The sequence below is a fragment of the Microcebus murinus genome, chromosome 4, assembly GCF_040939455.1.
Source record: "Microcebus murinus isolate Inina chromosome 4, M.murinus_Inina_mat1.0, whole genome shotgun sequence".
Lineage (NCBI taxonomy): Eukaryota > Metazoa > Chordata > Mammalia > Primates > Cheirogaleidae > Microcebus > Microcebus murinus.
The window spans coordinates 30,931,643-30,953,249 of record NC_134107.1 but is presented as its reverse complement, the minus strand read 5'-3'; the positions used below and the strand labels follow the sequence as shown (position 1 = coordinate 30,953,249).

General features: G+C 36.8%; 1 protein-coding gene across 2 annotated transcripts in view; it reads left to right on the top strand.

The window, feature by feature from the left end:
• PDHX (pyruvate dehydrogenase complex component X) overlaps positions 1-21,607 on the top strand; it is a 61,443-nt gene that overhangs the window by 9,691 nt on the left and 30,145 nt on the right. Inside the window, exons 1-3 of one of the 2 annotated variants that reach the window (XM_020286516.2) lie at positions 3,519-4,555; positions 6,023-6,103; positions 21,244-21,344. In XM_020286516.2, the coding sequence (XP_020142105.1) occupies positions 4,438-4,555; positions 6,023-6,103; positions 21,244-21,344 (300 nt within the window). In that variant the 5' untranslated portion in view covers positions 3,519-4,437. Of the gene's footprint in view, positions 1-3,518; positions 4,556-6,022; positions 6,104-21,243; positions 21,345-21,607 lie in introns of those variants that run through there. The other variant, XM_012755413.3, reaches the window with a different exon arrangement.

The window sequence follows — 21,607 nt, the reverse complement described above, 5'->3', positions numbered from 1 at the left end:
GCTTAGATTTGCTTCATATTAACCACAAAGCAATTTGTTCTGCATTTGTATTTTGAGAGTTTGCTTGTATTAATTTTTTTTTTAATCTGGAGACCTTTTAGAGTTCATGTATAAATCATCAATTTAAAGCTTTGATATAATGGAGTTCACTGAAGTGTGAGTATTCTTAGGATAAAAGAAATACTTTAGGGAACAAGAAAGTAGAAACAGATGAATGTACCATATTTGGAATTGAAGGAGGAATTGTACTGCAAAAAATTGGAAGAGCAGATTTGGAGAAATACAGGAATTGCTCAGAGGAGCTACTATAAAATTCAGTGATTGATAGATTGCTTGTATAGCTGGCATAATGGAAAGTAACAATATACTAAGCAAAAACTTTATTATTTCTGTTGACAAAGAAAGATTAAAAGTCCTAATGATTTGTGTAACTTTTCAAATTACTGTGTTTAAATATAAACTACTGGACATATAGATCACCACAGCCATCTTAAAAATTTTTAGATTATGTTTTGTAACTACTATAGAAGGGCAGATTTTATGAGCCAATTAAATAAAATTTGCTAGCTTTATAAAAAGGAACAGAACACTAAAATGACTACAGAAGGGTTAAATTTTAACTAAATTTTTAATACTTTTTGAGTACTAGTAGAAATAACCTATATAATGAGTGGAGCAAAAACCACATTTCCTTTATTCTTACCCATAGTTGTGCAGAATTAATATTAGTAGGAAATTGGTGCACATTTTAGAGCCGCCTTAATTTGACAGGTGAATGATAGAATGTATTGCCCACTGGAATGAGGAGGAAGGCTGTATTTAATTTCTAATGAAAATTAAATGATATTAAGTATAGGTCAAAATTCCATTCCAAGGAGTCTAAAAATCCTACACTATCTTAATAAAGTTGACAACAGTCATAAAACAGATATTATGTGTAGCCCTGTCACTCAAAGCTGAAATTTTAATTGTATAATTACTTTCCCACTGGAAAAATATATTTGGAAATGATGTATATATAATGTTCTAATCAAGAGAGGATATACTAAAATGAAATATGTGCTGTTATTAATACATTAATGCTAATCTTTTGAAATGATTTTTCTTGCATGAAAATCTGAGAATAGATTGGTTAGAGTGATCTGAAAATATAGTACATTTTACTCTTCATGATAAATGAGTATAATCGATCAAGAGATATTATAGTACTGAATAATAGAGCTGTCCATAATATCCTTCTTTGGTTTTTGTCACCTTCATTTCAGAGTAAGGGTAGTGATCTGTTACAGAATTTTTATATTTTATTATCATTAGTCAGAGAAGCAGTTTCAATTTATTCCATGAAGGGTGACTGTGTGAGGAATGATTATGTTGTTTTTATTTTTAAAATATGGAAATTTTTGAGGTTCTTTGTGGCAATTTGGAAAATAATACTTAATGAATAAGGTTTCATAATATAGTCCTTAATGTCAAGATTAGTGGAAATGTAAAGGTTTCTTAGGTCACAGATTATAATAGGAGATAGAATCATAAAAATAAATATGAATTGTATCATGGCAAGTAGAGTAAAAGTACAAAAATATTGAAGAGAGGTAAAAAACTTGAGGCAAAGCAAGGTGGTTAAAGCCAGGTGTGGATCAGGGAAGTGAATAGCGGGAACGGGTGGAGTTTGTAACCTAGGATTTATTTTCTATTTTTTATTACATTTTTAAAATATTGCATATTCTAAAGCTTTCTTTTTTTACTTATGGAGCTAACAGAGGAGGTGTCCTAGGATTTAGAAGGAGGGTTCTCGGCTAGGGGAGGGTCGGTCTGGGTCAGTGACATAAGCGCCCAGCTACTCCTGAGATAGGAGTCAAAACCCAGAAAAGGCCAGGTGAGTGGGTGGAGAAAGAAGTCATGGAACAGCTCAAGAGGAGGGCGTCTATTGGGTCAGGTGCGACTATAGGAATGGGGCGGGGCACCTCCTCACCAGGCTCCCGTAGGCCGTGACCAACGGGACATTCTGTACCAGGATAGCCAGTTACTGCCAGACACCACGGCTCCAGATCTCGGTTTACCCCGCTGCCCTGCCTCGCAGCCCCGGGCTCTACCAAAGCCACGGCGCAGCCCTGGTGTCCTGGAGTCCCCGGGCCTTTTCTTTATGGGGAAGACCAAGACACACCTGACCTGAAAACATGGCGGAAGGGGGAGGTGGTAAAAAAGTAGACTGACGCCTTCCTGCTCCCCCCATCCCCAGCACACACGTGACTTAGGCAGGTTGGGACACCGAGCTGCGCATGCGCAGAGCTGCGGCTCCGCGCCAGTAGGAGGAAGCTGCATAGTTCATTTCTCCATGGGACGGGAAGGACGTGTTGAGGTTGGCGTGCCCATTGAGGACCCTGACTGTCATGGCTTCCAGCGCTTTGACAAAGCGCACGCGGCCGGAGCCCACGCGTCCTCGGAGCGTTTGGTGTATCCCTGGGGGTTGTAGCTTTTTATAAGTTTGCTGTGGCGGAACCAAGAAAGAAGGCATATGCAGATTTCTATCGAAATAATGGTTCTGTGAAAGATTTTGAAGAGATGAGGAAGGCTGGTATCTTTTAGAGTGCAAAGTGACTTTGGAATATAGAGAATTTCTTTGAGTTGATTTACATTGAAATCTGTCACTGACCTGTGTTCCTGAGTTATGAATATGTGGGCTGAGGAATAGTTTCTCTTGATGAATAATTAACAAATACTGAAAAAAAAAAAAGAGGAAGGGGAGGCCAGTACGAGCCTTTGTTTTCAGAGAATCAATTTAGTATTTGTCTGGAATCTGAGTATAGAATCATTGAGGTCCATTTAGTTGCTTTTTGAAAGTGGAACTCTATTTGATATATAGATTTAATATGTATATGTTTATGAAATATTCTGCGTCACAATACCAGGCTTGAACTTTTTGACAGAAGAAACATATTGGGGCTTTGTTTGTTTGTTTTTAGCTATTCTTTTCAAGATGAGGTTGGCCTCTTATGCTGGTGCTATTTAGATGGTAGGGGTGTTGTTTTGGGGTTTGTTTGTTTATTTTTACCCTTTTTAAAATTAAAAAGCTCATTTGTCATTGCGAGCTTAACAAAATTAATGCTGAGCCTTGGGCTGGCTATATACATTCTTTGGGCAAATGTTTTTATTTTCTTCATCAGGCCATGTAAAAAAATGAAAAAGGTGATAGTCGCACAACATAATGTAGAGGATTAGAACACTCGTTTTATTATTTTGAAATGTGTAGTGTATTGAGCTTGGAGCACTTTTTAAGAATTTTTGCAATTAGATGTAGGATTGTTATAGTTTGGATTTTGAGATGCATCATTAATGTTACAATATTTCCTTCTGTGTATGTGTGTGTTCCCTAAGCACACTTTGCTAATTCTAGTTCACTCCAGAGTTTGGTACTCCAGTGTTGTAAATTGAAGTTGTGCGTGGTTTAATTATTTTCTACCTAATATTTTAATGTGCCTATTTTAGTTCACAAGGACTTATTTTTCTAAGGAAAAAAATGCAAATATTTTTAAAGCTATGTTCTAGTTATAATTTGCATTTTTAACTAGGAGTAGCTTGGGAATTAAACTATTGCAGCTATAATTATTGAGTTATAGTGGATTGGAGTTGGATGGCCTATGTTCTCTAATCTCTTCTGAAATAACTGTTTTCATAGTAAATTAAGAGTTAGGAAACTTATTGTGGTTATTTTTCTTCCCACGGTTCCAGTATATAATGGACCTAGAGATTACCTGTTCTCTTCCACATTTGCAATTTTCATTGTCAGTAGTAAAAGTGGTTTTATAATACAGGAATATGCTCAAGACAGGGAAAGATTTTATTAGGATCTTTGATTAAACATGAAGAATGCTCACATGGACTTGATATGTCTGGTTTGCTATGTTTGAATTTCTGGGTGAATAGGCTATAAATAACTGGTGATTAATTGATAATCCACATTTGTAAGGAACACTGAGACATAAAGTTAGCACAGCATAGTAGAATACAGCCTTGAGAGTTAAGCAGGTAGATTCACTAGATTCACATCCCTTAATTAGTCTGGATTGTGGTTTTCTCATTGATGGAATGGACATGTTGACTTGGAATATGGTTTGAGTTCTATCATCATTGAGGCATTTAGGGGTGATAATTCTACTTTGCTAGCCTTACTAGAATTTGGTACCAATTGAGAGAGAGGAAAAGAGTCAGGTGGAATTCAAAGTAACGGTCCTAATGCTGATGGTTACATTGAGTTAGAGAATATAACTTAGATCTGTGGGCTTCTACAGTTGATCTTCTTAGTACAACCCTATATTTAGACTTTGGGCTTTTTGTTTGAGAGGGAGAGTTCGTGTATGTAAAGCAAACACACATATCTGAATTGCTACCTTACTCCCTGTGAGCCCTGATGATAGGAACAGAGGTGGCTCTGTGGATATGATATGCCTTGAAAGGCAGGTCCATTTATGCCTTGCACATGGAAGAGCTGGGAAGAAACTGCAGTTCCCTATAGGCTGGAAGTTCTTTAAAGAAAAGGAGGAAACAGCTGAGGCAGGTTTGTATGCTTGCATCCTTCAGTGAAGAGCAGCCAGAAGCTTTCTTCTAAATACTTCAAAGGGATGGAAGTGCCTTTGTCTTGAAGCCATAGGAGCTCTCCATTTGAAATTACAGTAAAATTAGTTAAGTTTCCCAAGGGAAATATTTAACCTCATTTAACATTAGTGCTATATTCCCTTGTTTTTAATCCTAAAGCCTCAATGGAGATAAAGGAACTGTTCTGTCCTCTTCCACATTTGAAATATGTTAGCTATACTCTATAGTGTTTTGCTTGTTTAGGTCTGGAGATTTGAATAATCTGAGGAGAGAATAGGTTCTATGGAAGACTTCAGGGAATGTAATTTGGTACCACGAAATATTATTAGTAAGTTGTAATCTAAAAACTGTATGCTGTTTGAGTATATTCCCGAACAGTAGTGACTATTGAGAGAAGCTCAGGTGGACAAATATTTGGTGTCTTCTTCTTTGGTACCTAAGGAAAAAGTAGTTATGCTTCATCGAGAGGTCATTCTGGTTTGAGGTCTACCCTTTTGGATCCCCAGTTGAATTGTGGTATGGAACAAAATCTGAGATTAATTTAAACATTTAAGCTCTCTTCCACGGTCATTCTTGACAAGGCAGACCTTTTCGTTCACACTTACTAGGGAGAACCTTTGAATCTTGAGTGATATAATATTAGAGGAAAAGAAAAGGCCAATTCTTAAACTCTGATCTTCATTATTCTTATTAACAAAACTTAAAACCCCATTTTTGCTGTTACTGTTTTTTCCCCAGTCTTTTTCTTTACCTGTAAATGTTTTTTGCAAAGACAAAAGGGAAAGGAGGAGATGAAACCTAAATCAGTTTTTCTCTTTTTTAATTTTTAATTTAATTTTTTTTTTTTTTTTTTTTTTTTTTGGGAGACAGAGTCTCACTCTTACCTGGGCTAGAGTGCTATGGCATCAGCCTAGCTCACAGCAACCTCAAACTCCTGGGCTTAAGCAATCCTTCTGCCTCAGCCTCCCGAGTAGCTGGAACTACAGGCATGCGCCACCATGCCCAGCTAATTTTTTTTTCTATATAATTTTAGTTGGCCAATTAATTACTTTCTATTTTTAGTAGAGATGAGGTCTTGCTCTTGCTCAGGCTGGTTTCGAACTCTTGACCTTTAGCGATCCTCCCTCCTTGGCCTCCCAGAGTGCTAGGATTTTTTTTTTTTTCTTGTGAGCACCTGCTTGAAAACATGCATAGAGTATTGGGGAACTATGAAAAAAGAGTTGAAAATATTCCAAAAAAAGATTTTTATTTATTTTTTTAAATTTGTTTCCATACTGTTTATTAGACACTTAGTTTACCAGTTGGGAGTCTTTTAGACTTTTGAATATCTTTTCTCAAATAGAGTTTGATATTAATTTACTTCAACTTTATTGATGCCTCATGAAGCACATTATTTTTTGTGGCTAATCTTTCCTTTTTTCAATTTCAGTTGATCCCATTAAGATACTAATGCCATCACTGTCTCCTACAATGGAAGAAGGGAACATTGTGAAGTGGCTGAAAAAGGAAGGTAAGCAAGTACATCACTAATGTCTTGTGTGCTTTGTTATTTGGTCATTTGGGGTTTTTTTCTAATCAGTTGTATAATACATAATATAAATTAAATAAATTGTGTTCCTTTGCTAGTTAATGTAAATTCGTTTAAATAAAATTGTCCCATGGTAATGTAACAAGGATTTTCTCGGTTCACCCTGTATCTTTTCACAAACACAGAATGTTAAAATATTTTAAGGCTTTTTTCCTAAGTTTTAGTCCTTATATATGGCTTTAGGTTTCAACATCATAAATTTGTCACTCCTCTTAGTTTATAACTTTATCATGACTGTGTGCGTCTGTGTGTTTTCTTGGAACTAGGCAAGTACATCATACATTTCACAGGAAAGAACAAATAAGTAGGAATATAAGGAAAACCCTCAAAAGAAGAGTAGTGGAGGAAGGTTGTAGCCTAACTAGTTATTGAAACATATTAAGCTTCTAGAATTAAAACTGTGGGATTGGTGCTTAAAAAGACAGACTAATGGAACTGAATAGGAAATGAGGAAATAGATGGAGTTACATGTGAATGTTTGATATATAAGAAGGAAAACAGTATTAGATTTATTCTTTGTATTATGCCAAGGTTAATTTGTAGATAAATCAAACACGTAATGTAATAAAAGTGAAACTATGTAAGTACTGGGGAAAAAAAATGGTAAATTCCTCTGGACCTGGAAATGAAATAAACACCCTAACAATAACTCAAAATCCGGATACAATAAGGGAAATATTGGTAAATTTGATGGTAAAAATAATAACTTTGTATAGCTGAAAACATGATAAATCAAGTAAAAAAACAAGTGACAAATTGGAAGTGTATTTGCAGTTTTATATCACAAAGGTTAATATCCCTAAAAAATAGAGACTAAAACTATAACTCCATAGAATAGGTAAGATGTATGAACAGATGGTTTACAGAAAAAGCATTCCAGTGCCTCTTAAACATAGAAAAAGATGCTTAACCTTTCTACTGATAAGAAATATGCAAACATACTTTATTGAGATATCATTTCTTGCTGATTATGTTGACAGACATTAAAAAGTTTGACAAGCTATTCTGTTGATGAGACTGTGAAGGGAATAGAAGGAAGCAGGCACTCTCACACATTGCTAGAGAAAATGCAAATGGTATAAATGCCAGGGGAGAGAATTTGCTGCTATCTAGAAAAATTGCATTTATATTTACCTTTGTCCCAGAACTCACTTCCAGGGATCTATCTCAATGTTACACTGGCAAAAATGAAAAAAGGACAAACACATGAAGCTATGTATCGCAGCATTGTTTGTAATCATAGCAAAAGGTGCAAACAACCCAAATGTTAGTCAGTACAGTGTTTTCACTACAATACAGCCACAATTGTAAAATACTGAAGAGGTATCTCTTTATACTGTTGTGGAATGATTGTCAGTGAAAAAAGCTGGGTAGAGACAAGTGCATATGGGTATGTATCATTCATCAAGGAAAGGGGTAGCAGTGCTAATATTTAAAAATTAAAGAGTTAGGAAAGACTCTATGGTGGTACATTTTCTAGCTCTTTTTCCTGGAAATGCCTAAAAACAAGGATCAATCCCATAGCACCGATCCCCTAGCACTCAGATTAGTCTCTAAATACCAATTCCCACTAAAGTAAATGAAGGCTCCTTGGAGAATAGCTACTTACAGATCTGGGGCAGGAAAGGTACAGGTGAGTTTGGAATATTGGTCACTTCAAAAAACAAGGAAACTATCAAAACTCCTTAGGGCATCTTAAAGGCCTGAGGAGCCAGAGATGGTAAGAGGATCAGTAATAGCTATAGTATATTGAAATACATTAAGTATATTTGAGTAATACTAAAGAAAAAACTTGGCTGGACGTGGTGGTTTATGCCTGTAAGGGGAGGCATGAGCACTTTGGGAGGCTGAGACGGGAGGATCACTTGAGCCCAAGCCTGGGCAACATAGTGAGACCCCATCTCTACATAAAAACCAAAAAATATCCAGGTGCCATGCGCACACCTTTTGTCCCTGCTACTCGGAAGGCTGAGGCAGGAGGATGACTTGAGGTTACGGTGAGCAGTGATTGAGCTGCTGCACTCCAGCCTGGGCAACAGAATGAGACCCTATCTCTTAAGAACAACAAAAAAAACTCTGATAATAATTGGTTGGCTTTGAAGGATGCCGGGAAATTATCTAATTTTGAATATTGGTAATGAATGGAAAGACTCAAGCATTTTTTTCTGCCTTTTCTCTGTAAATTATAGCTCAGTATAACAAGTAATTGAGGAGAAGTTTCTCATTGGCATGTCTCAGCTGTTAAGAGATGGAAGAATCATAGAATGTCGCTGTATCACCATTTTGTAATCTTTAGTGAAATAATGGATATAGCTAGAGATCATCGATGGCTTTTAACATCACAAAAAGATAACCAGATATTGTGTGCTTTCCACTATGAAACAGTCTTGCCAAAAAATTGAGCCAAATATGCTCAAGCCTGTAGATATAACTACCATTTTTGAGGAAATACAGAGGAAAGTAGATTATGTTCAATGAGACCATGAGGAATGTATCAGCAAAAGCCACACTGAGGAGTTCTACAGGCCAGTTTTTTCAACAAATAAATTTCAGAAGGAAATAGGGGAGGGAGGGTGAACTGATGGCATAAAAGAGATATGAGACTGATGCCAATGTGTAGACCTTATTTTGGTTATGATTCAAGCAAATAAAACTGATGGGGACATTTGAAAACTGGCTGGATATTTAATAATATTAAGGAGTTATTAGTTTTAGAGCCTTCATAATGATATTTTAGTTATTTTTTTAAAAAAAATTTCTTGTAAGAGATAATGAGTTGAAATACTTATGTATAAAATGATAGTATGCTTGGGATTAGCCTCCAAATAACCTGGTGGAGGATAAGAGTATAGGGAGGGGTATAGATGAGGAAACAAGAGTGGTCATGAACAGTTGTCATTTGTATAAGTGGGTGAGGGATACACATGGCTTCATTAACTTTCCTTACTACTTTTGTATATGTTTGAAATTTTGGCAATAATATATATATTTTAAAAAGTCATACATGCTGCCTTCAGGATATGATTTGAGGTGAGAAACTATTCTTTCCTCGGCTTTTTATAAGTACCAGATAATTTTGAATGTTAGTATTATATTTGACATAGTACCACCTATAAAGCTGTGTTACACTACTGTGCCTAGCAATCATTTCATGAGATTTTAAGCACCTAATATAGCGCTTAGAAAATATGACCAAGAATATGAGACCCAAAGAGGTGAGTATGCTCCAGTGCTCATCATATGGAAGGACATAGGAGCAGGTGATGTGAAGGAAGCTGGAGAAAGAGATTTTCTATTTTTCTGGTGGCTGCTTTCTTTTCCTTTTCTTCTTCTGGTCATTGCCAGGTGTGACAGTAGAATCACCCCTCCAGGTATTGGCCACACAGTATCCTCTTTTAGTACTCTCCGTAGCCATCTTTTCTTATGTTTGACTCATTCTGCACCAGGTTAAACTTTTGTGGTGGAAAGAGGGTGAATGTGAATTCCTATCAGGGATTGTTAGATATACAGAGAAATTATAGGTGACCTGATGAGTTCCCAACAACCATTATTATGCTTCATCTGGAGGAATGGTAAATCAGATGTTAACAAGGGTAAGAGAGAAGGGAAGAAGAAGTTGAGAAAGAAGGACATGGCCTGGAGAGGACTTGTCTGCTACCACACACTATCCCTGGCAAGGACTTTCAGGATGTCCAGATGTGATTCAGTGGGCACAGAGGTCATTCAGGCAAATGCTGGTATTGAATGGTTCAGTCTAGTGCCTATAAAGTAGCATTGAGAGAGTTTAGGCAGCAGGCAGAACCTCAGAGCCTGGCAGAGTGAGTTATGCTGAGATTGCAGGAGGTCTAGTCTATCATGGCATCACTTTTGCCAGTGATGACAAATGTGGAGATCAGGAAGAGAGCTGGCAAGTATTTACTTGAGAACCCTAGCCAAATGAGTTTGGGAGTTTGCGACAAGGCCCCAGTTCCTAGAGAGTCCGGGCTGCTAGGAAGGGCAACAGGATAGATTATGGATAGAACTATGGATTGAGCCAGTATGGAGGTTAGGAGGTGTGGCACAGTGAGGCTCTCCAGATGATCATGGCTGATCCTTGATGTACCTATGTCTGATTGGAAACATTACTTAATTCTATTCCTTAGTGGGGAGTATGTCTGAGTTTGTTAATATGTTTCCTTTCCCTTTTATGAGTAGCATATTAATTGGAACAGACCTAGCAACACTGTAAGTGGTTGATTAATAAATGTATTGGCAGAGGGGAGAGTAAGCCAAAAGCAGCGTAAGTGACAGGGACCCGGGAAGACTTTGCAGATGAGGTAGTATTTGAGCTAGTCCTTGTAGAATAAATGGGCTTTAAAAAATAAAGCGAGAAAGAAGAGTGTTCCAGTTAATATGAACAATACTGGCGAAGTCTTGGAAGGAGAATGTCATGACACATACTTTGGCCGCGGGAGGTAGTTCTGGCTGCATTGAGGGCATAGTAGGTGTGAGATAAGATAGGTTATGGGAAGGATCTTGAATACCAATCTGCAGTTTATCAGTCTGTGAGAGTTATTATCCTGAAGCCAAAATATATCTACACTTGTGGTTATTTACTAAGAAGTTGTTTCTACATGCTTTTCCAAGCCCTGTTAGTAGTAGCATTGCACTGAATGGAACAGGCCCTAAGAGTACTCTGGTATCGAGATAACTATAGGCAATTTAAGTAGGCTCCGTTGCCTGCTCCCATTTGAAAATACAGCACTGAGGGCTTCTAATCATTCTGACCTTCTAAACAGATGGGGTAAGGCTTCTTCTGTTCCCTATTGGATATAATATTATAAAACAAACCTTTTCAGTGTAAATTGAGCTTAAACGCAGGAAAAGGGAAAATCACCAGGTGTCCCAATATCCAGAGCAGTAAGTGGGAGTTGAGGCCATATGCACCACCTGGCTTGAGCTGGAAGGTTGGAGTTGCTGAGATGAGGAACAGCTGGGTTTTTTGGGGGGATGGTATATAGAGGAAGGAAGAGAAATCATGAATGAGGTTCAGATTTGATGTGGTAAAATTTGAGATGCTTATTAGATATTCAAATGAAGGTGTTCAATAGATGATTCGTTTTAGGAGATGAAGTTCAGGAGTGAAGTCTTGTTTGGAGATATTAGTAGAAATTTGAGAGTCGTCAGCATATAGATATGGAATTTAATGCCGCATGGTAACAGGCAAATTTATTCGTTTGACTTTTATTCCTAAATGGAATAAAAATACCTCCTCCCTTAAAAATTTGCTCTCATAGTTCTGTCCTCTTGAGGCTTTGGGGTTCAAATTTATAGTACTTGTATTTTCTGAGAATCTACAGATAGAGATAAGGTGGTCCTGGGCAGATAATCTTCCTGGGTGGCCTGGCAGAAGCCATTATTCTAGAAGGATACAGCCTCTAATTCAAGCCACACAGGATTCACAGATAAAGTCCCACTTACCAAGGGTTCATAATTTCAAATTTAGTAATGCACATGGAAACAGTCTTTTAGGAGCAAAAGTCAGTAGGTGTAAGAAACAGCACTAGAACTCCAAGAACTGCAGATAATTGGAATTATCATATTAGGTTCATAAAAATATGTTTGACAGGATTAAACATGTAAGAGAAGGAATTGAAAATATGAGAAAAGACAGACACCATCCAAAAAGCCCAAGCAGATTTAAAAAGGACAAATAGAACCTCTAGTAATGGAAAATATTGTCTCTAAAATTAAAAAACAAAAAGCCTCAAGGTTTGGTTAAAGTGTGATTAGACATAATTGAACAAAGAATTTGTGGACTGAAGAACAACCTGAAGAAATTAGCCTGCATGCAGCACAAGAGATAAGCCCCTGCAAAATAAGAAAGAAACGTTGAAACATGAAAGATAAAATGAAAAGCATCCAGTGATCCAATAGTAGAAATTCCAGAAGGAGAAAAAAGAGAGAATGAGGAAGTAGAGCTAATATCAAAGAAAAAACTGGCAGAGAATTTTCTAGAATTTAAGACAGACACGTGTTGTATAAATGAAAGAGCCACTGCTCCACTGGGAAGCACTTTGAACAGTTGACTCTGCATGGCTGCTGCCATCTTTTAAAATAATTATCAGTATCTCAGAAAGTTTCACCTTTATAAATAATGTGATCACTTGGGATCTATTTTTAGGTTTCTTTTCCCTGATGACTCATAGAGCTTTGGCTATTTCCATACTCAATGTGACAGGGTGGTGGTATCATTAAATAATGATTCAGACACGGAACACCCTTTTAGGGATGATTTTTAAAAGATTAAATTTCTTCACACTTTGAGGCCAGTAGAAAAGAAGATTTTGGGGGGCCACATTTATCTCTCAGACGTCTGGCTCACTGGCAATCTGATAAGTGATTCATACCCATTAGACCATGGACAGCGTGATAAAGGGCCAGGAGACGCATGATTTCATCATTCTGTTCTCTTTTTCTTTTTTTCTTTATTGCAATGTGCTATTTTCACATAGGATGGGCCAAGATGTATTTTAAGCCCCTGGAACATGTTTCCCTGAAGGTTGCTCTTAAAATTCTGTGTTCTGCCAACTGAGGGGAATTTTTTTTTTTAACCAAAACATGGTAAGTAATTGAGAGCAATCTTAATCCTTGGTTGATAGTAGTTCACTAGTCTCTTTTTAAGAGTGATTTAATTGTGATTTTTTGAGTGTAATTTGCTTCTTTCATTAACACTTATATAATATACTGTACACATGGGTATGACTATATGTGTCTAAGTGTGCCTGGTGCTTGGTACATTTATGATAAGTTGGTTCAGTTGTTTTATATTAAAAACAAATTTATATTCTGACAGTACTTTTTTCTCTTACTAGTTATGTTTTTGTTTGATTTTGAGATCTGTATTAATGAATGGTCATCATTATTTAAAACAATGTGTTTAGACCATTACACATGAAGTTTGAAATTTTTCTTGGGAAAAAAAAACAGCGTTATATCTAATTATGAACCTAGTTTATTTTTAAGGAAAGGCCAGGTCAGTGGATAGCAGTTCAATCTTACAAACCCTTAAGGTTTCTTGAAAATCTGAGACTCTCTAATTCACAACTACTTTCACTAATGCCATGTGTGTATGTTTTAAGCCAAGGGGATTAGGATACAAAGGAAAGGACTCTGGCTCAGGAATCATGGTTTGTCTTTTGGGGTGCCATGAACTGCCTGGGAGTGAGTTGAACTAGATGTAATCTAAGGTACCGTATATCCTGGCTTTGAGTATTAGAATTTCAGTCTGAAGATTGAAAATATGTATATACATTGTAGTATTAGTAGAGAAAAAACTGAAAGTGCTAGGAAACACCCACAATTTCAAAATCTCTTGAAAGGTGAAGTGAGCTGTAATTCTGTATCTTTATTACAAGTTTTTTATTTGGGGGGGAAGTGTGTATCAGATATGTTTAGTTTAATCAGACTGCACATAGTTGATTTTTTTTATCAATTGAAAGGTCAAGTCTGTTAAAGTCTGTTAAAATGACAAAAAGAAGACCTACTTTCTGTCTTTAAAACTTTGCCTTTTCTGGACATTTCATGTAAAGAGACTCATGCGTGGTCCTTTGTGACTGGCTTCCTTCATTTGCGTGATTCAGGTTCATCCATGTCGTAGCATTTACCAGCAGTTCATTCTTCCCTTTATTACTAAATTGCATTCCATTATTATACTTTTCTACAGTGATTGCTAATATTGGTATTATATCAGAATTTTAAAATTGGTGAATGGAATCAGAATACAGTAATATTCAGTAGGACTTTCTGTGGCGATGGAAATGTTCTGTGGTAAGCTGTCCAATACAGTAACCACTAGACAGATCTCATGTAAAAGGCCAGAGGGATGTGTGGGACGTTGTCTAAGGGCCCCTTCTCAAGTTGCTGCTCATGCCTTCAGCCCTTAGGACAGGACCTGAATCCTCTTTGTGTGTGATGAAGTGATAGGGTTGACAACACTGACTAGGGATCCCTCCTCTGGATTCCCATTCTGCTGTAGGTACTAATTGGATGGGATTGGCATTGGCTGCTTGTTGTACTTTTCTTCAGACAGATTAGGAACTTCTTGAAGCAGGTCTGTCTTATTACTATTTTTATCACAGTGTCATTCACATAGTGGCACCTAGTAAATATTTGTTGAGTAAACAATTATTTTTGTTTCTAATGATTGTCGTCATGGTTCAACATAGCACTGAGAAGAAGCTTTTTTCTTTAACATTCATGTAGCTCTGATTTACTTGGTCTTACAGATTAAAAACTAACTCTCTTCTACCACTACCACCACATATCTTTTAAATAGAAGCTTTAGTTCTAATTTTTTGGCAGAACAAAAATATTTTATGAAAGCCACAGGATGTGTTTAGTTAATAAACATCATTAACTGTGTCTGACCAAGACTATACTTGATACCTAGAATTTAAAAAGAGAAAGGGAAACCTCTGTATACTGCAGTCCTCAGCTCTGGCTCTGCCCACCTGGACAAAGGAACAGGACAATGATGCTGGCCTCGGTGCTGGGGAGTGGCCCCTGGGGTGGGCCTTGCTCTGGCCCCTCCTGGGGTCCTCACTCTCGCTCTGGGCCCGCTCCACCTCCACCACTGACAAGGAACACAAGAAGATGGTGCCAGTAACACTCCAGGGCGTCCATTTCCTGCAACCAGTCAGCCATCAACATGGCAGCTGAGAAGCCGTCTATTACCTCTCGCTGGCCATGAGCCGCTATCCTAGCTGCTCAGTCTTCTTTCTTCTCCACTCAACTGTTTGTAGACTGAAGCGTATCTTACTGCTGTTGTGATACCCAGTGCATAGTACAATGCCTTATACATCAATGTTTGTTGAATGATCTACTGTAATAGAAATAACAATATGGAATAGGAAGCCAGAATTTGTCTTAATTCCTAATGGTTATATAGTTAATGTTTTATTTTCACCTAAAGATATTGTAAAGTGTTACCTAAAGATGTGAAGTGTTAGCACTTCCAGTTTCATGATATTTTTTTATAGAGCTGTGCATTCAGCGTTTTCCTGAGAGTCCAAGAGATTTAGTAACTTGGTCAAGATCACTAGTAAGCGTCAGAGCTTGGAATCAAACTCACGTCTGAGTTGGGAGAGGGTCCTTATAACTATTTTGCCAAGCATTATTTCTAAATTATAGCACTGAATTGTTGATCAAAGCTGAAACTTAGTAGATTTGGAATCTTTATGGTTCATTAGTCTCAAAATTTTCTTTTGGCATTTACATTATGATTATTAATAGAACCTTAGTTTTATGATAAATTAGGGATAATTCTTTCATATATAATAATACTATGTTTTATACCTTGCTATGGTTCACAGGTAAAAGTGATTCAAGAGTAGATAGATTTTTCTGTGTGTTTCTTCTCTCCCTTTCTCCTTCACCCTCTCCTTTCCTCTTCCCCCCTCAGCAATCTCATACACCTAACATATATTGTCTGTTATATGAATAGATGTAGGCATAATTAAAAACAAAGTAAAAAGGCTACCAGTCTTTCTAAATGTCAGAAACATGTTACAAAGCAAATGTGAGAACCAAAAGAAATATAAAGGTTTGATGTATAGTTCGAACGATGTATACCTTATGAGGAAATAAGGATTTGTGAAATTATTGTCATTTTTTTCTAAAGCACTTTCATCTAAAACTCATTATGTGTGGGGCAGTGGCCTGAGACCTGGGGAATGGGGAGAATATACAGCACTTATGGTGTATCCTATTGTGAAGAAGCTCATAATCTAGTACCCCCAGGTTGTGGACCAGTACCAGTCTGTGGCCTGTTAGGAACCTGGCTGAACAATAGGAGGTGACGGCAGGCAAGCCAGGGAAGCTTCATCTTTGTTATAGCCACTCCCCATCAGTTGCATCACCGCCTGAGCTCTGCCTCATGTCAGATCAGCAGTGGCATTAGATTCTCATAGGAGCACGAGCCCTACTGTGAACTGCACATGCGAGGGATCTAGGTTGCACGCTCCTTATGAGAATCTAATGCCTGATGGTCTGAGGTGGAGCTGAGGTGGTGATGCTAGCACAGGGGAGTGGCTGTAAATACAGATTATCATCAGCAGAGAAGTTTGACTGCACAGTAAATGTAATGCACTTGAATCATCCCCAAACCTGCACAATCCGAGGAAAAATTGTCTTCCCTGAAACTGGTCCCTGGTGCCAAAAAGATTGGGGACCACTGGTCTAGTAAATACAAGAAACCCCAATCTTAAAAAAATAATTAACAGTAATGTAACATTTTATAATGTAATTTGTGATTCTTTTTAAATTCATTATAACTATATAGGAATTTAGAAACAGTAACAAAATCATGTAGGTTAAGTTACTCAGAGAAAGAGGGCTAAAGTAGAATTTGTAGATAGATCTTCAAGGTTGGTTGGAATTTGAATATAGGTGGACATAATTGACATAATATTATCTTATTCTGTTTTCCTGTGGCCATAATTTATTTTCTAGGCATCTAAGAAGTATTTAATTGCTAGGTTGCCTAGTTCAATAGTTTCTCCCATGGTTACAAAAGAAACATATAAGGGTGTGATTTTTTCCCCCTTTTGAAATATCTGTTGTAACTACTAAAACATCTGTCATATAAAGAAGTATGATATAATCTGTCACTGTAGCTTTCTCTGTATGACATACAAAAGTCATTTTTGTTCTATTCCTGTTTATTTTACCAGCGTAATCTTACCACTTCTCTTACGTACTGTTTGCCAGTTCCTCCAAAGTTCCATGTTCTCTTTGCTTCCAGGGCTTTGGCTATGTTGCCTTCTGCCTGGATCACTGCCCTTTTACTTGTCTCCTCCTCACCTTTTCAGGTTCAAATTCAGTGTTGTTTTATTCTAGGATGCCTTCTGTCATCTTCCAAAAACTGAATTAGTTTTGAATGTTCACAAAGCATCTTGACTTCATCTCATCCTACTGTAATTTCCAATTTATTTGTCACGAGATATTAATCAAGCTTCTTGAGGTTAGAAATTTGAAGTCTGTTGTTGCTGTTGTTCACTGCTGTATCCTCAGTGCCCCAATACACTTTCAGTAAATATTTGTTGGCTAGGGACAACCTTTAGAAGGTAGATGAGGTACCTTTTAGGTGACCACTGAATATCATCTAACAGATAAGTTTATTTCACTAAAATAATTTATATAGGTGACTCTGAATTGTTTTAACTGATATAACTCTGAGCATCTTGGAGTACAACGAAGTAGTGTCTGTATAGTGAACTTTCAGAACATATTTGTTAACTTAGTGTTTTAGATTCTCTTTCATGTTCTCTTACTGTGTTCTCCTGTTAAAATATTGCTACTTCAGCTATTTTTTAATTTATTTTCAAATCACGTCTTTTTTTTTTTTTTTTTAAATGAGATAGAGTCTCACTCTCACCTTGGGTAGAGTGCAGTGGTATCATCATGGCTCACTGCAGCCTCAAGCCCTGGGCTCAAGCAGTCCTCCTGCCTCAGTCTCCCAAGTAGCTGGGACTACAGGCATGTGCCATGACATCCAGCTAATTTTTCTATGTTTTTAATTTTTCTATTTTTAGTAGAGATGGGATCTTGCTCTTGCTCAGGCTGGTCTTGAACTCCTAAGCTCAAGCAATCTTCCTACCTCAGCCTCCTACAGTGCTAGGATTATAGGCATTAGCTACTGTGTAAGGTCTCAACTATATCTTCAATCCTGTGTCAGCTATTTTGTGTGTGTGTGAGGAGGTGTGTATGTATGTTATGTATTTTTCTATTCCTTTATTTTTTATTTTGTTCTTGTTTTAGGTCTATCTCTTGTAAGCTACATTTACCCAAATTTTATTTTTGTATCTGTTTTTATAATCTCTGCTTCTAATAGGTGATTTTAATCCATTTATATTTATTGTGATTACTGATATATCTGGTTGTGTTTCTACCATCTTTTGTTTATTCTTTGCTTTTTTTCTTTTCATGTGCCTGCCTTCAGTTAGATGATCATTATTGTTATTTTGTATTTTTTCTCTGCTGTTTTTAATCCTGTAGATTATATTTCTATTTTTAAATTAAATTTTGCCAATATTTTTTCCTCACAATCGCATGCCTTATCACCTAAACATCCCCCTATCTATCTTATTATTTTTTAGAGTTTGAGTTTTACACTTTTTAAACCCTGAAATGTTACTTTTTGTATGGTTAATAGTTAACATTTTAGCAATTTCTGTGATAATTTTTTTGTTGTATCCCATGGGTCCTCTGTGTCCTCTTTTCTTCCTGATCAACTGCATCTAGTAAGAGCCCTTTTAAGTGATCTTCAGTAGGTGGTAAATTTTTTTCCCTTTGAATGTCTAACAAGTATTTTTCCTTCATTCTTGAATGATGGTTTGGCTGCATATAAAATTCTAGACAGTTATTTTTCCTCAGCTTTTTGAAGATCTTCCTTCATTGTTTTCTGACCTCTCTTGCATCTGCTGAGAAGTGTGTTCTCAGTCTCATTCCATTGAGGTAAACTGTATTTTTCCCTCTGATAACTTTTAAGATGATATTTTTATTAATATTGATGATACGCATTTACTCTATAGTATATCTAATGTAGATGGATGTTTATATAGTCTAGTACTCTTTTTTCTCTGTTTAATGTTTTATCAAGGTCTAGCTTGCCTAAAATATAAGCTCAATTAAATTTTATATACATATATATCCATGTTACCACTACCTAGGTCAAGATTTAGAATGTTCCTAGCAAACTGTAAGGCTCAGTTGTGCCCCCTCCAAGTCAATACTAAACTCAGTCAGAGCTCTTATGAGGATGCATATCTCTAGTTCTGGGACATTCTCAGCAGTTGTCTCTTCGTGTGTTGCTTCTCCACACCAGTTTCTGCCCTTGGGACTCCATTAGCAAACATCACAGCCTCAATGTTTTGTTGTTTTGTTATTTATCTTTTTGTCTACCTATATTAAGTTCCAGGTGGTTACCTTTCAGTTTTACTAATTCACTCTCTCACTATGTCTTGTACAGAATATATTTCATTGATTGTTTCTTTTTATTTCAATGACTTAATTTTTTTATTTTCAAGATTTCTAATTAGTTTTTACCTGATGTTTTATTTCTGTACATTATGTTTTTAATTTCTTGGTCTTGTGCTGGCTCTTCCACTTTCATTTATATTTTTGAATATCTACAAGATGCTTGTTTACTTTGACAGATTGCACTAAATAAATTGCTTCTGAAATGAATTTTTTTTCCTTTTATTGATTTTTGTGGCTTGCTTCTTAGCATTATATTTCTTCATATGTCTCAGAACTTTGATTTGGAATTTACTTTTGAGTGGAAGTTTTTCCTTTTTGTTTCAATGTCTCCCCTCCTATGTGTCCCTTACCCTACCGCCCCCACCACGGGATTTTGCTATTGATTTTGGGGCTATTGGCAGATGCATTCCTGGAGCCAGAGGATGGCTGGCTCTGTTCTTGGTACTGAGGCTGTGTTTTTATCCCTCACCTTCCTAGACCCACAGTTTGTGATTAAAATCATCAGGATGGCAGTCTGCTCTCTGTTCTTGGTATGCTCTTGGCCAAAGAGTGACCATACTCACCAAAGTGTCAGGTCCAGCCTTTTGGCAGACTGTCATCCTAGTTCTTTGGCTCCTTGCTTGGAAAAAAAAATCACAAGCAGGGCCAGTGTGATGAGTGACCACAAGCAGGAAGCAGTTTCACACGAGTAGGTTTTTATTATAAAATGAGACAGGTCTGTCTCCACAAATGGAGAAAGACTGACAAGACAGACTTACTGATTCTCTGGGAATTCTCGAGTTGTTTCCTTTTATTGGCCTATTCTGAGGAAGGACTTTTTTGGAGGTTTGGGATGTTACCAAATGATTAACAGGTGTTCTCAAGGTTGTATCTGCATATACAAGCTCCTTCTCTAAAAGCTCTGCCTTAGAGAGGGGATGAACCATAATGTGGATTTAAGCTAATGACATAATAATTAGCCTTAGGTTACTCTAGGTCACTTTCCAAATCCTAGGCTGGGAAATTTCCCAGATTGGTAAAAAGTTCCCTCCTTCCCCAGGTGTGGCAGTTGCTCCGGATAGGATTAAGGGTGGGGCAGCACCAAAGCAGGGCATCTAGAGGAACAGGAGATCCTACCTATCTGCCTAACAAAACCATAGTCTCAGTCAATAGGTTTTAAATGCTTTTTTTTTTTTTTATCAGCTTCATATTATGAGCGGAAGAACCCTGACTTAGCCCTACCTTCAAGTAGTGAATCTGATATGAGTCCCTTATATCAAGCAGGCTACTTTTAGTTCCCTTTAATCCCTAAAGGAAACCACCCCAAACCTGCTTCTAGATCCAGAAACCAGTGAGTCTGTAGCTCCAGGTCCTGCTCAACATTTTTGAGTTTGCCGATTTTTTTGTTGTTGTTGTTGTTGCACAGAAATGATCCTTATTTGGTCTCAGCTGTGTCTTTGTTTTTCTCTCTTTATGCTTTATATGCTTTATCCATTTATGCTATATGGTGCCAGCAGGGTTTCTTAACTTCTCATAAGATTTTAGTCCAGAAGTGCTATTAATTGTAAAACTATTCTTCATGGAATAATAGGCAAAGTATTTGAAACAGGGGGGATGTGGAGGCTGGAATTGATTTGTTCAGTGGTGAATACACATTTGTTGCTGTTATCTCCAAAGTGCCATTTCATTTTTAATATTTGCTTGGTAATCTTTGTCATAGTTTTTTATTATGATAACAAATAAAATTTATGTCCATTATAGAGCTTTTGGAAAACACAACAAAACATACACATATACACACATATAAACACACACACACCATGAGAGTTACTTGTATTTCCACACCCCAGAAATAGCTACAGAATATTTTGGCATTTATTCACATTTTATAGAGTACACACTTATACACATACTAATATTCATATTTTTTTCCTAAGTTTTTCTTATTTCAATAGATTTAGGGAGTACAAGTAGTTTTTTGTTACATGGATGGATTGTGTAGTGTGAAGTCAGGGCAATATTGATATTTTTAAAAGCAAAACAAACCTAGTCTTGTTTTGTAGGTGAAGCTGTGAGTGCTGGTGATGCGTTATGTGAAATTGAGACTGACAAAGCTGTGGTTACCTTAGATGCAAATGATGATGGCATCTTGGCCAAAATAGTGGTAAGTTTTTATTTTTGTTAACCTTCAACAAGAGTGTAGAGTTCCTTGAAATAAAGTTACCTTTTATTTTTACCTCTTTATTTATAATGTTATATTATTTACTACAGTAATACATTTTTATTTCTAGTGTTTAAAATGTTTTAGTGTTAAGTTTCTAATAGCCTATTTTTCTGAATTTTCTAAATTTTCTGTAATGTGTATGTTATTTTTGTAATGGAATATTAGAGCTCTGTGAAAAATAAGTGAAATGAAATGCTTAAAGC